At 36.9% G+C, this 14,696-nt stretch overlaps 2 protein-coding genes across 2 annotated transcripts in view; one reads left to right on the top strand and one right to left on the bottom strand.

Moving 5' to 3' along the window:
* The first annotated feature begins 797 nt into the window (after positions 1 to 797).
* LOC127956820 (putative golgin subfamily A member 6-like protein 3) lies at positions 798 to 6,858 on the top strand. The gene is made up of 6 exons (XM_052555041.1): positions 798 to 1,053; positions 1,278 to 1,320; positions 1,483 to 1,605; positions 1,712 to 1,780; positions 5,804 to 5,896; positions 6,310 to 6,858. Exons 1-6 carry the CDS (start codon positions 959 to 961, stop codon positions 6,397 to 6,399), a joined length of 513 nt encoding a protein of 170 aa, XP_052411001.1. The 5' UTR covers positions 798 to 958; the 3' UTR covers positions 6,400 to 6,858.
* A 4,594-nt stretch (positions 6,859 to 11,452) lies between these two features.
* Positions 11,453 to 14,696, bottom strand: part of ano2b (anoctamin 2b) — a 34,997-nt gene continuing 31,753 nt past the window's right edge. Inside the window, exons 25-26 of the mRNA XM_052553987.1 lie at positions 13,571 to 13,676; positions 11,453 to 12,742 (exon numbers count right to left, since the gene is read on the bottom strand). Coding sequence (XP_052409947.1) covers positions 12,383 to 12,742; positions 13,571 to 13,676 — 466 coding nt within the window. The 3' untranslated portion in view covers positions 11,453 to 12,382. The remainder of the gene's footprint in view (positions 12,743 to 13,570; positions 13,677 to 14,696) is intronic.

Raw genomic sequence — 14,696 nt, 5'->3', positions numbered from 1 at the left:
GTTTTTTGTATTTTTCAAAACTATCTTCGTGTTTATAGTTTAAATTCTAAAATAAACTACTTTTAAGTGAGAATAAAATTTGAACTAAATTCATTGCTTAATAATGAGCTAAAATGTAGTTTGCTATATAATTTTGCAACCTTTGATTTTATGTTATTGTCTTGTTTGTTAATGTGAGGCATCACTGAAACAGTTGTCAAAGTGTCAAATTGACAAATTGTCAGTCTTTGGCAGTACACAAAAGAAGCTATTTTGCAGTTTTTGTTCACATTTGTGTCTACAAATAACATTGCACTGAAGCACAAGTATCCACATACTTTTTAAAGAGTGTTTAAACGAATAACCTCAATAAACTCATGTTTCAGGTTTTAAAAGTTCAAAGGGATGTCAGAGTGATGGGTTTAAGTCTTGACCTTCACACCTAAACCACAGCACCTCTGAAGGCTATGGTGGTTAAAACTAGTAAAACAATCCAAATACCTTTCCTCTGGCTAAAATATGCAACCTATACACCTCTCCCCAACAGACACCTTTATGATATACATTCCTAGTGGGGTTTGCTGCTCACGTCTCTGGTTTCTGCTAAAGTGCCTGTCTGTGGTGTCACACCACCCACTTTATGTCAAACACATCTCCATCAAATACAGCTTTTGAACCCTATATGCATTCCAGAAGATCCGATGACATCACCAAAAACAGCTCTGACCTCTGACCTCAGGTTGATTGCACTGCCCATTCACACTGACCTTCGATCAGTCACATGGTTTCTTCATTTGGCATGAGACAGAGAAGCTGATTGTAAATCAGTATGGAACAAAACTGCGTTCAGAAGTGTGAAGAAAACATATTGACATGGAACAATTCAATTAATCAAAAGTGAAGGGACAGTGGGTTTTATTAACACCAGTGTGATTGTTTTAGCAGCCCCGTGTGTAGAAATAACTATGATGTCTTTTGTATGCCGTCAGAGTATATTAGCATTTGCATGAGGTTTACCAGTGCAGAGAGCAAACGAAAGGAGAGCGCAAAGAAACTGGAAGCTTTTCAGTCCAGGTGAGCTAGCAGAGATATTCTCATCCAATTGAATTTCACAAAATGATGCAGTTATACTAAAGCAGACAGAAGAAGATAAACTAGCATTCCTGCTACATTTGTGTAGTAACTGTGTTTAAGATGCCGTGAAAATGGGCTGATGGTTGTAACAAATCTTTTTTAGAGTATGATTTAAAGTCAGTCTGACTGTGAAAAATGTGACTTTTCTGCTTATTTATTTTTAGGATGGCTCATGCAAAGAGGTTTTCTCAAATCCCCATGTCTAAGGTTTTATGTTTCTATTGCAACTTTTTCATGCATTTTTTGTCTATGAGGATATTATTAACAGATTCATTTAAAACCTTCATCAAAACTGCTAAACTTAGTTGGAAACATTAAAAAAGGCTCAATTATTATCTCATCATGTGCATTGTCTTACTATTCACTCAGTGCATGCGAGATCTCTGTAAAGAGGAAGATTACACTTTCCTAAACTGTCTTGGGAAGCAGGATGAGAGGCTGGAGGACAGTACATGTCTGGAGAGCGAATATCAGGAAAAGCAAGAAGAAAGGGTAAACTTGTTTGCTATTTTCCATCTTGTAAACCTCCAGAAGTCTGTGTTTATTAATGCATAATGACTTTCATTGAACATCTCAGCTGTTTTCTCTGTTACGCTAGATCCGGCATCGACAGGAGCGCGAGCAGCTGGAACGAGAAAAGCAATGTGAGAAAGAGGAGCAGCAGAAGGTATGTTGACTAACATCAAAAAGTCACCGCAGGGCTATCACTGCAGTCTGCAGTGATAACACTAATTATATCTGTCTCCACCATCCACAGCTTGAGTCTGTCCAGGGACGACAGACCTGCTTCATCAGATTTACATTGTCAGGCTAACTGTGCTTGATTGCATTACGTCTGCATTGTTCTTAACTTTGGCTGCTCATGCAGTGACCTCTGTATTGCATGGCCAGGTTACAAAGGTAAACATACTAATTCAATATTAATGCACTCTAATGAATTTCTGCTTACAAATATTTTAAAAATAGAACTTTGGTTTAGTCTATTCCACTTTATTACGGTTTTGTACGGTCATCAACCATATGACTGTCAAAAAAATATCACAGAGAATGCATCTAGTATTTAGGACTGTGGTAAACAGATGATTCAACAAAAATACACAGTCTGGGTGCAAAATAACTTGGCGCCAGATTCCAAGAACATTTGAACAGAAAACACTGGGACTAATCTGTGGAAAATGTCCAATTTGTTTCAATCCAAAACCATTTCGGTCAGAAACACAAAGGGGAATATTCAGCATCTACTTTTCATGCTACTGAGTAACCCACATTTAACTGATCTCAAATTTAAGTAAAAAAAAAAATCATATGTTATGTTAGCTTATGATGTACTTTTGAATGAACTCTTTTGCTAAATGAATAAATGTCAATGTTTCTGTTTCGGGGGTTCTCAGAAGCTTAAGCCATCATAGTTGGGTAAACCTTTACATTTATATACATAAAGTACAACAAATATAATTTTTGCGTTCACACTGCCCACATTAATGAACAGCATTTACTCTTAAAAAGATGGATAACAAGAGATTGATTGTGTTGTTCAGAAGAGAGAAAGATGTCAAATATTCCATCATTCCCTTAAGTCTTTGAATTAGAAACACACGCACAGCAGCATTAACTAATCTTTTTAACATTTAAGTATTTAAATGTACATTCAGTTTTTCAAAACTGAAAGCTTACCAAAAAATGTAGCTAGATTTACAATGTTAATATCTGTGAAAACACATAAGCAGTCTTTAAAATGTGGATGAAATATGCAACCAAGCTTGCAATTTTGCACACATGTACGCGTATCACAAGAAATCTGTGTTCAAAAATAATGAAACAAACTGTGGCAGTATCTGGGCATGTAAAATCAAGTATACCGTTAGTTCTGGCAGTTTACATTAGATGAGCTTGAATCAGCTGACTCTTAGCTGATCCTCGTCTGCCTATATAGGCACACCATGCCTATCATGACATTATTATATAAAGTCTATTCAGTTTAGTCGACACATAGCCAGACCTTTTAACTGATGGCAGAAGGTCTGGGAATCATGGCCACTTTGAACGGCTAAGGACTGCCCAAGAGGCCATATGACTGACAGGTAAATTAACCAATCACATTTAGTTTTGTGCTGTGTCATGTTTAGGGGCGTGGAAATGTCCCCACAATAACACACCAGTGTGTAAAACTCTGGAAGTATATGCGGCGAACTTTACATATTTCACATACTTCTGAAAATAGTTGATCGTGAAAACAGGTGCTACAGTTTCCTCTTCCAATTGGGGGTTTGGCATCACAGCATATTAGCTTCCAGGTAGAACGTAAAAAAATGTGACACATACATATCAGATGATGACTCCAATGATGTCTCCAATTTTGTGTGCCATATGCACCAGACATTCAGCCAAAAATCTGTGGGTGTGATGTCTGAGGCTGAGGCTAATTCAGTATTCATCAGCTTTATCATTTTGCTCAGGAGCTAAATACCCTTCTCCATCCCCAGCTCCTCATTTTGTGCACAGTCAGGACTTGGTCTTCTTATATTCAATCAGACTCCTTTACCCTGAATTATGTTATTTCATTATATTGTCATTAAGAACATTAATGATATCTGCTACATTTATGTTGGTTCTGTTTCTGTGTATCCTAAGGGGGTTATTGCTGCTGTCCCCACTCTTATGCATGCTAGGCTGCATAGATAAGCAGGGAATTTTTGACCACAACAGAACAATAAAGCCAATCCAAACTATATGCTTATTATTAAATCATCCTTGCCAAAAGTGATCCTGACAGAACTACAGTCAGACTTTAAATGCAAGATGCAATGGTTGAGTACACGCTACCGTTTAGCTGTTAGCAGGACGCTCAGGGAGTGTGTTTGTGTAAGTTGATGAACCCCCAGCTGCACATGGATCTGCTGCCAGTGAAGTCCAAGACTAAGAGCCAAGTGTGAGGTCACTGAAGGACAGCCGTGTTGTTGTTGTCCACTTGGCTGCTGTCATAAATTCAACAGCTTGAGGAATTCCTGAAACGCCTAACTCAGGGCTCGCTTAAGAAGAAACCCCAATGGGATCAAGTTCAGGAAAGCATAATTGCTCTTCCTTTCTTTGTCAAGTCAGTTAAATAGCCTTGAGCTCTGCCTTTTAAGGCTACAAACAGACAGTCCACCACTCTCACTTCCTTCTTCTCCAGCTGCTCGAAGTCTCCCTGCGAGTTTCCATGTTTGCAGCGCATCAGTCCTCTGATTAATGAACAGGAGGATCAGGGAGAAGTGCTTACTCTTCTTTCCCATGTGGGTACTATTTGATTTTGTTATCATTCATAACCTACATCCCTCGAACCACAGATCTCATCAGATAACCACACCCTTCGTGTGTTTGTGAGTGTGTGTTTTTGGGAGAGAACAGTCTTTTTCTGTTTCAATCCCCTGAGGGAGAAGGTGTTACAGTGTGTTTTATCTCTTATTAGTTTGAATAGAAGGCGATGTGTTTCAATGTCTTCCATATGTTGAGTACAGCTATATTTACTGCATGGCCTATAGCTGTGATTATCACTTTAGAGACAGGAAGTAGCACCCACAGAATATCTGGGGGAGCCTGTAGAGGTCAAAGATTAAGCCCAGCCTCATTCCTTCAGCCCTACATCAGGGTCTGCCTCACCAGATCGGTCTTTAGACACAGGCTTGTTTCTAAATAGTAAGGGGTAAAAAAATAACATCAGACGGTTTGGGAAAAGCTGTGTAATTTCTGATTAAGATCAAACCAAGTTTATTCTTTGAAGTCTATTATGCATCTTAAAACATTAAATAATAAAATAGAATCTGCTAATTTGCATAAAAACATATTACCTCATTTGATTTGTTCCAAAAAAATTTAACATAATAACAAATAAAAAAAAATTGCATTATAAATGTATAGTTTATGCAGTATATATCTTCAACGAAATTATGCAAAATATTTTTTATTTTTTTATCTGTGATTTTCTGTCATTGTTTGGATTTAGTAAAACACCCACATATAGCAGAAAACATCTGGGTTCTGTTTTTTTTTTTTTTTTTTTTTTTTTTTTTTTACTGCCCATAATTCTAACCTTGAAATCAGATTTAGGTATAAAATTGTCTTCAGAAGCATTCATACATGCAAAATTGGCTAAGAATTGAACAAATAGTTGTAATCTGGCTTGACAGATGTTAAATACATAATGTCTTTGTGGCAGTTTTTAATTATTAAGAAAACATCATGATATTGACATTAATAACATCTTCATATTATCATATAACCCGTCTGATTAACATGAATGACTAATCAGTAATTAGCAACATGGAACACGCCAGTTAATGTTAAGAGGTTAAACAATCATAACAGAGGATTTGAATATTATCTTAACAGTGCAGTAGACCAAACAGGTTTATTTCCCTGCCACAAAGATGATGGAAAATGGTTGCATAAGGCTTAAATTGGTACAACAAGCCTTGACTAATATCATAAGTGGACAGCAGGGTATAAAAAGGAAATGCTACAAAAATACAGCTCCCTTAATGTTATTTATGAAATTAATGGTTTCATAACAACACCCTAATGTCGTTACAAAGCTGCATCTTCCTCTTTCAAGAGGCCCACCATTACACTCTTGTTTTCAGCATTGCTTACTAATCAAAACCCTGTTGAGAACTATGAACATGCTGTGTGTTTGTATTTGTGTCTGTGAAAGGAGAAAGACAAGCAGTGGAAAAGCCATGTGGCCGAACTGGCGGTCCAACGCAAGGCCATCCATGCAAAACTAGACAGACTACGAGAATTTAGGGTGCGTTTTGACTGGACACACATGCTGATCCACCAACACACATATGTAGAAAGTTCACTAATGTTCCCAGGCACAGATGTGAGGCCCAAAAGCAGTATGACTGAATGTGACCAGATGTCGAATGTATCTAATGCAAAGAATGCTAACCAATACCATACCTGCCTGATTTGAAGCAATGACCAGGCACAGATTAAATTCCTCATGAAATTTTCAGAACATATTATTCAAATTACACATTTTAAAAAGAAACACTATTGCAAGACATTGACTAAAGAAGAAAATGGTCCGTGGAAGTGGACAAACCACAAGGCATGTCCACTTGAGATCTTCAAGCTTATAGGATGTTCACTTACAATACTGTATATCTTCAAAAATCATCATAGACATTAATGCGTCTCTGTTTTCATTTCCAGGACTTTCAGAAGAAAGTTGTGCTTCAGGATTTGGGTCTGGATCCAGGTTCTGAAAATGAATCTGTTAAGCACCTTCTGATGAGACTGTAACTGGGTTTACTAGTAAATAATGACATAATTAAAGAATTAATTAAAATAATTTGAACTGAATTGAAAGAAATTTAGCATTAAATCAATTGTTCACCTTTGCAGTGAATGCTGAATTTCTCCAAATCTGTTCAGATGAATAAATAAACTCATCTATATCTTGAATGGCCTGAGAGTTAGAATTTTCAGGACATTTACATTTTTGGGTGAACTATTCCTTTAACAAGCTATCAAAGTCTTAAATGAAATATATTGTTATGCAGTGATCATATATCTTTGCAAGATGTGTTAATATTTAAACCTAAAGCAGAAAGTGTGTATAAAATAACATGAGTGAAATCATATTTCTACCTCGTTATTAAAGCCACTAACTGGAGCGAGTTAGAATAGAGTGAGTTATGTTCAGTGTTCAAAATGATTAAATAACAAACTCACTGACTCTGTGGCAAATAAATTGCAGCTAACAACTTAATGTGTGTCACATGTCCGATCTTTCACTGTAATATTGCAGCAGATGAATATAAATGGACAATAAATCGCATGACTGCGGTGAGGAGGGAGACCTGAGGAAAAAAACGAGACAAACAGATGAGCTCAGATTCAAAAAGAGAACAAGAACCAATTAATTCTCATGCCTTTCAGTGTCTTTTATGCATCTTTGGTGATCTCCAGCACAAAAGGTGGTGATGGAGAGAGTCAGATGAGAAAGGAGAATGCAAAAGAAAGGACAGAAGAGAAAGAAACAGGTGGTTCCAGTGGTTCAGGTCTAGCATTAAGGGAGAACGGCAGAATCGTGTTACAGCATGTCTGACCCTCCAGGGCAGAAAAATGCCACAGTCTCCAGTGTCACACATCCTTGCATCCCAGAATTCCTTTCTGCACGCCGCAGCTCTACATCAGCTCAATGTGCTCTGTTGTGTTTATTTTCTGACAGGCACACTAAGTATGTGTAACTGGGCTGGACAGCTCTGATTTATCATCTACACTTAATGTGCACTGCAAAACATGCCGTCTTTTCCAAAACAAGCACTCCAGTAAATAGTTATAGGCAATTCATCCCATCATACTGCTGCATTCCATCCGAAATGAAACACCCATCCAAGAGTAATTCCCTTTTGCATTCCCTGGCAGCTTTACCACTCATCCACCTCTCTAAACTCCAGTTCATTTAGCATATTAAATATTTCTAAGCAATTTTGGCTCATTCAGCACCCATTTTGAGCCTTCTAGGCAATGACCCTTGATAATCATAAATATAACTTTACAAAGTATAGAACTACGGCTATGTTCAGAAAAGCATACGTATATCTGCGCCATATACAGTATGTGCTGTGCACATTATGTTCATTTTCAGTATGCATGGAATACCTGTAGACCTGCTTAATTTGCAGAATGTTTTTTACCACAGTGCATTGACCTTCCTGGTAATTAACGTGCATTTATTCACTGCAGTGTGAAAGTAAAAATAAAATATATGCATTTTAAATCTTGCAATTAAATGTAATTAAAAATATAATAAAAAACTAAAAAAGGGTGTGGGGGGGGGGGGGCATTCTGTAGAAGACACAAGCTGATTGGCCTCTTGTGCTGATTCTACAGCCAATGAGATTACTTGTTCAATATGTGAATATTCTGGTAGAGGTGTTTGCTAAAAGTTGGTCCTCCAACCACTATCAGAAGTCTAAAATTCAGCACCTCAAGGTAATTGAGCTTACAAAACATGTTGTGTGGTCTGCATTTGTCAGTTCCTAAATGCAGCAAGTAAACACAAGGTGTGTATGAATGGGTCTTTTGGGCTTGATTGTACTGGTTTTAACTTGTATTGTCAAATAAATCAAAAAAAGGTTAAAATCATGTTTGATGTTTAACAGGTTTTTATGTTATGCAATGAGTGAATAAGGCATGGAAGCAAAGCTAGCATGAGAATATACATTTTAAATCAACAACAGCAGCAAGCAGTAACACAAACAAGCAGTACTTGCAGAGAACATGTTTTAAGTGAAAATTGATGTTATCAAATAGCTATCAGATTATCAGATAGTATATTTTTGTTGTTGTTGTTTTTTAAGTTTGCAACTATTATTCAAAATACACTTACATTGTGTTTGGACATAAATGCATGTTGGCACAACCACCCTACAATGATAAAATCCACCCACTCCACATTCAAGCAGCTGTAACGTAAATAATGTCTGCAAGCAATCCCAATGCTCTGTGTTTGGATGCAAGACTGAGCATAGAGTCTTCATTTCCTCCCAACATCTGAGCTGTTGAGGACGATGTGAATTTCTTAAATTTTTCAAGGTAATGCGCCTCAAATTCAACCTAAATACGTGAATCACTTCTGCTTCTACTGATGCTGTTTCTATGCAATGTAGAGAGAGACGCCCTCCTCTGGAGACAGGGCGGGAAAATGCACTGCAGCTCATTTGCATTTAAAGCGATACACTCCAAAACAGTGTTTTTTTTCTTCTTTTTTTCTTTTTTCTTTTGTTTTTTAGACAAGGCCAAAAAATGACATTTTCCAGTTGTTAAAATAAATGATCTGTTGGGTATTTTGTGCTGAAATTTCCCAGACACATTCTGGGGACACCCAAGGCCAATACTACATATTGATAGAACTGGTATAATTGGTGTTCTTTAATGTAATTTAATTTGAAAAGACTTGAAATGAAATGACAACCAAGCTGATTATATAAAAAAAAAAAAATCAAGGAACTTCAAGGAAACGTTTTACAGTGTTATAGTGCAATTTTATTTATATTTTGCATGCAAAGTTACTTTCATACAATACAGTACTTCATTAACTAGTAGTAAGCTATAGTATTCCATTCTGAACAGCTTAAGACTGGGAAAAGAAGAAGGACAGGAAATGAATGGCTATCAGTCACAAATCAGGTCATCTGAAGGTTTAGTTGAGTTGACTATGAAATGCGCCATTGGCAGAGCTTCCGTGGAAAGGCACAATGGTTCGATCTTTGAGTGTAGCTAACACCTGAAACCATGTGAAAGCCTGGTGTGTGACGATTCCAGATAAAAGCCAGTGCTTTAGGCCATTTAAGAGAAGTGAACCTGAATGCAACCCCCGGTGCCTCTTTTCTGCTTTTGTGTTATGTTAAACTACTGTTTAAAGGATAAAAATATAAAGGCTTGAAACGTAAAAATATGCACTGTGCAAAAATTGCAAGCAAAGATTAATTATCCAGGAAACATCCATCTGGGAAGCATGAAATTCATGTCCTCTGATAATTTGGTGACTCTTATAAAAAATCCTTCTGACATTAACAATGCATTGACCCCAGCATTTTCCGTCCCATGCATCATCTTACCCTTGGAAGGAAGGAGAGAGAGATTCAGGTTTGTGTCACAGATCTCATTCCAGGTCCTTTGCCCATCTCCATCTCCATGTTCATATGTTTAATTCACAAACCAGAATCTCTGACATTAAACTCCTAGCATGCACCAGCACAACACTGTGTCTTCAGCTAGAATGAGAATAAGTTGCAGTCAATCATAATCACTGATATAACTGATACTAGCTTATACTACTTTGCGTAGACAGATGTTATGCATAACCAAGATGAAGAACACTTGCTCATCAATCTTTAAGATGCACTGAACAAATCCAGGTAAATCTGGCCCTGTGATTGTATTGTGCTGTGTGTGATGAAGAAAGGCTTTGGGGACGATTATGCACAAATTAGACACTTCCGGCCCGCATCATGCAGCAGGTTGGATTGTTATTGTGTAAGAGGACTATGGTGTTTTCTGAGGACACTTCTTCTTAAACCTTACACAAGATGAAACCAGGAGTACTGCATCAACTTTGAATGCAGATTTAAATATAATTTGATATCTGTACAGAGTGCAGTGCCAATGGGTGTTGGTTAAAAGCCTTTTTTTATTTTTTGCCTTTGGTTAGTGTGTCTCTTGTCTGTTGTTTGTTTAATTTTGAGCTTACAGTATATATGTTATGGTAAGACTTTATGTTAAACTCCCATTAGTAAAAGATAGTTAATGTATCATCTAAAATTCGCTAACAATGAGCAATTAAATACTGTATTTGTTAAACTTTTTTTTTAATGATTTATTGTTAATGTTAGCTCAGGTCTATTAAATAATATTAATAGACAACTTTAATTTTAATAATATACAGTATTAGTAAATATGAAAATGAACATGAACTAAGATTAAAAATGCTTTAAAACTAATGTAGTTATTTAATGCTAACTAATTAAGTTAACTAATGGGTTCTTGTTGTAAACTACTAAATATATATATTTAAGTGAAGTACCCTCACTCATGAAGACTTCAAGAAGTTGATAATTGGACAGCTTGTGGAATAAAGTAATTTTTAACAGCAAATAAAGCATTTTATAAATAGCATTGTCCTTTTTTTGGCTTTTGTCTGGTGCCGCATCCACAAGTGACAGAAGTAAAATGTGATATAGCAGTCAGTGCAATATAAAGTTGCCCTTTCACATCTACAGTACAAAGCAACTTATATCACCTCTGTTGAAGCCGAAGGGTCTGACAAAACACTTCTCAACTTTACATATAGCCATCATATGAGCTGGACGTTCAAGCTGATATGTCAAGTTACATGGCGGCAGTCCTTTACAGTTGAGCAGCTTAACTCTTGCCCAAATCTTATGATTTTTAATCCGTGGGAAATACAAATATTTGTGTATTTTTACCCTCGTTCAGAATAGTTGTGTAATGAAACTATTAAGTGTATAGGACAGACTTCATGGCATCTGCCAAGATTATAATCTTCTTTAATTATGAAGTCCAGACCCCAGGGATAGATCAAATGTGGCTCTAGGGTGAAAACACACAACTATCCAAGTACTGTCCTAGTAAAACAGATAAAGTGAATAGAGGAACAGCATCTACTAAAGCTAACTGTGTTAAGCATGTGTGGCAATCATCAGGGTATTACAGTCCAACAAACAACCTGCGCATCTGCTAGAAGTTGAAAACACAAGTGATTTGGCCCCACGGGACTTGTAGCCTCGTAAAGCCTCGAGGGCAAGAAAGAAAATCCACTTGCGCATAATTGGGATTAAATATTTATTCTTCTTGCATGAGTATTAAGTCCTATGAGGCATAGTGAATGATGAATTGATAGCCAGATGTTGGCACACAACATCCATCCATGATTCCTCCCTTGATAACTGTAACCCCAGCTCAAACTTCCCATAACAGTGAAGGCAAATTCATGGGAGGAATATAGTTGACATGGCACAAAAAGACAGCAATGCTGTGCGGTCCAAATCTACAGCCCTGCATTTTATCATCAGGAGGCATAGCATAAATAAATGGATTGACAAACATGAGTTTAATTACATATTGCCTTAATGTGTTACATAATGAGCTGGATCATTAAAAAGACAAAATGCCACACGTTTCACAGAATACGTTGCAGTACCACATCGAAATTGTGTTATATGCACATTAACTTACTAACACGCATTATAGTCTATTAACCCAAGAACGGTCATATTGATGAGAACGAATACAGCCTACAGTGATGCTGTTACCTGAGAAAATGAAAGATCATTTGCCATTATATGCTACATCTTGTGGACAATGTGCAAAGTGGTTTGCATTTGGACAGCATGTACAGATTGCCTAATGTCACCAAATATGTGCTGCTCTTTACGAGTGTGTGCTGACAGACATCCTCGCTCGAGAGCTGATCGTGGAGAAAAACGTGAGTTTGAGAGGATCCCGCTCGTGTTCTTGTGAACGCCAGTGCATGTGAAATGATCGCATCTGCAAGCAGTCCTACTAAAGCTCAAGTTTGTGTGCAGACGTGCTTAAAAATGGTAGGAACATCTGAGGGTTTAAAAAACAGACATTGAGACTACAGTTCAGTGACCAAAAGGAGTGACCCATAATTCTCTGATACAAAAAAAAACTACGCTCAGGCACTGTGAAACCCTCTCCACCAGTGGACTCATCTTCTCTCGCCCGTCTTCCCTCACACGGCCGTGTGTTGGGTGATGTCGCTTCGGGGAGACATGGACATCTGGCGGGTGAACTGGCTGAAGCTTGCAGCTCGGGGTCGGGTACAAGGAGCCGGGGACGAAGTGGGAGGGAGAGGTCCAGGTTGGGTTTGCTGAAGTGGCAGCGAGGTCTGATCCGACACTTTCTGCTCCTCCTGGTGTTCTTGTGTCAGATCTCTGGAGAACAAGCTCTGGATCAACTGCAACTTCTCCTTTTCTTCATTCAGGAAGACATCCACCAGAAGAGTCTTCTCCTTTTTCAGCTGCTCGCTGATGTTTTTGGGCACATCGGGGATCACCCAGGCCACCAGCATGCTCATGGTTATCACCAGGTTCTGGAGAAGTGGGAGACACACACGCACATTTATATTTACACACATATATCAATGGGTGGGACGCAGGAAATCCCACTCTTCAGTGGCTGTGATGAAAACATATCTTTCCATTCAATAGATGGAGGATCTTTTACACACCAGGTAGCATTTCAGGTATTGGACCTCTGCCAGGGACATCTATACATACACTTCCTTAAAATGAGGCTCACATAGAAGAACCAATGTGCTGCTTAATATTTTAGTGAAAACTATAATGTATTTATTAATCATGAGTGATCAGTTTAATGCGTACAAACTTTTTTCTGACTTTTGAACAGTAGTGTATGTCTTTTAAAGAGGAAAATACTGAATTTAAGACATTATTCATTGAAAAGCACACTTTTCTTGTGCTTTTAAGAGCTTCACATCTATGATTACCATACAATGTTGTTTATTTTAGAACAACACTTGGAATGAGTGAACACTTCTTTTTTGAGTGAACTATAACTTTAACTGTTTGGTATAGTGTTTAATTACATTTCAATAGAATTAGTTTCCACCCACAGCTGCTGACAGCAGGACATTTCTACTGAGTTACAGCAATTATTCTGACCAGCTTTTAGACTATTAATCCAAATGTGCAAAAACTGCATCATTTATATGTGGTTGAAGCTCTCGTGTTGCTGAGGTAGCTACTGTGTGGCTTTTTCATTTGCTTGGCTTTGACTGAAAAAGGACAAACATTTACGTTCCTCCATTCATAGTCACTTTATTGTGTCCATTAAGAGTAAAACTTTTATTTTAGGCTTTTAGATTGGAGATAATGGTATAAAAAAAAGAAGCTTGTACCTGGAACAATATGACAAAACCTAACCGAGCCGCTAGAACCGACCAGTACTGTTTGGAGAAATGGTAAGGCTCAGTCGACCATGGTGGTTCTCTGTAGTCTTTGTACCTAAAATTAACAAAAAGAATAGACATCCCAAGTCATTTAAGGCTAATTCATCTCCAGCAAGGATCTATTTACTGGTTGGCAATAAAAATGAGCAGAAAATTTAAAACACATGCTTCTAGCCAGGCTACAAAGGGCAAAACAACACAACAGCATTATTAATCATGACAAGGACATTTTTAGTGCAAAAGAAGGAACGGCATATTTGTTGTTTTAGTTTACAACTACTTTGTATAAGTAGATTTTTTTTTGTGTTCAGAATGCACTGAAACTGTTACTTTTTGATTACCAAAAAGTTTCAAATTAATATTATTTATACTTACAGTATTAGTGAGCCATTCTATTATTTAGGGTACATTTCATTTTCATCAAAAACATAATGCTTTCTCTACCAATGAAACATCTATTGGTTTCAGTTGATTAATTTTATCAGTGTAACTTATCTGCTAGTTGCCAAGCTATTTTAATATTACAAAAATGTTTTCCTTGGTGGTGAATCAGCTATGTTACAGACAAACTGTGCATAAAAAGGGAACATAGTTAACAATTTTTACCATTTTATCTCAGATTATCAGTGGCAGGCCTTGCATGGCCAAGAAATGTTAAAAATAAAAATATAAATACAGCAAACCATAACAATGTACCCAACAAACAATTAAAATACTCACTGACAATATTGGAGATCATGCTGGTCACATGTTTTTGTGATATATATATATATATATTTATTTATTTATTTATTGCATTATTTTCAGGCGTCAATGGCTAGTAACAGTTGAAATAAGTATATTTTTCTAAGGTATTTAGATTATAGAAATAAATTTAATATAGATAGTCTAACATTTTCATTCAACATTTTGATCTTCTCAATTCAAGAAGCACCCAATGCAAAAACAAATTTAAGGACATAAAGGCAATTTCATGCAAATTGAAAAACAAAATATATGTGTGAGATAATAGTTTGGGTCTTAATGCATAAAATATATTTCCGGAGAAAATTGTTAGGAACATTTTTTTAATTAT

The sequence above is a fragment of the Carassius gibelio genome, chromosome B4 (assembly GCF_023724105.1).
Source record: "Carassius gibelio isolate Cgi1373 ecotype wild population from Czech Republic chromosome B4, carGib1.2-hapl.c, whole genome shotgun sequence".
NCBI lineage: Eukaryota > Metazoa > Chordata > Actinopteri > Cypriniformes > Cyprinidae > Carassius > Carassius gibelio.
Note: the sequence above shows the minus strand (reverse complement) of the source record. Positions and strands in the feature narration are given on the sequence as shown.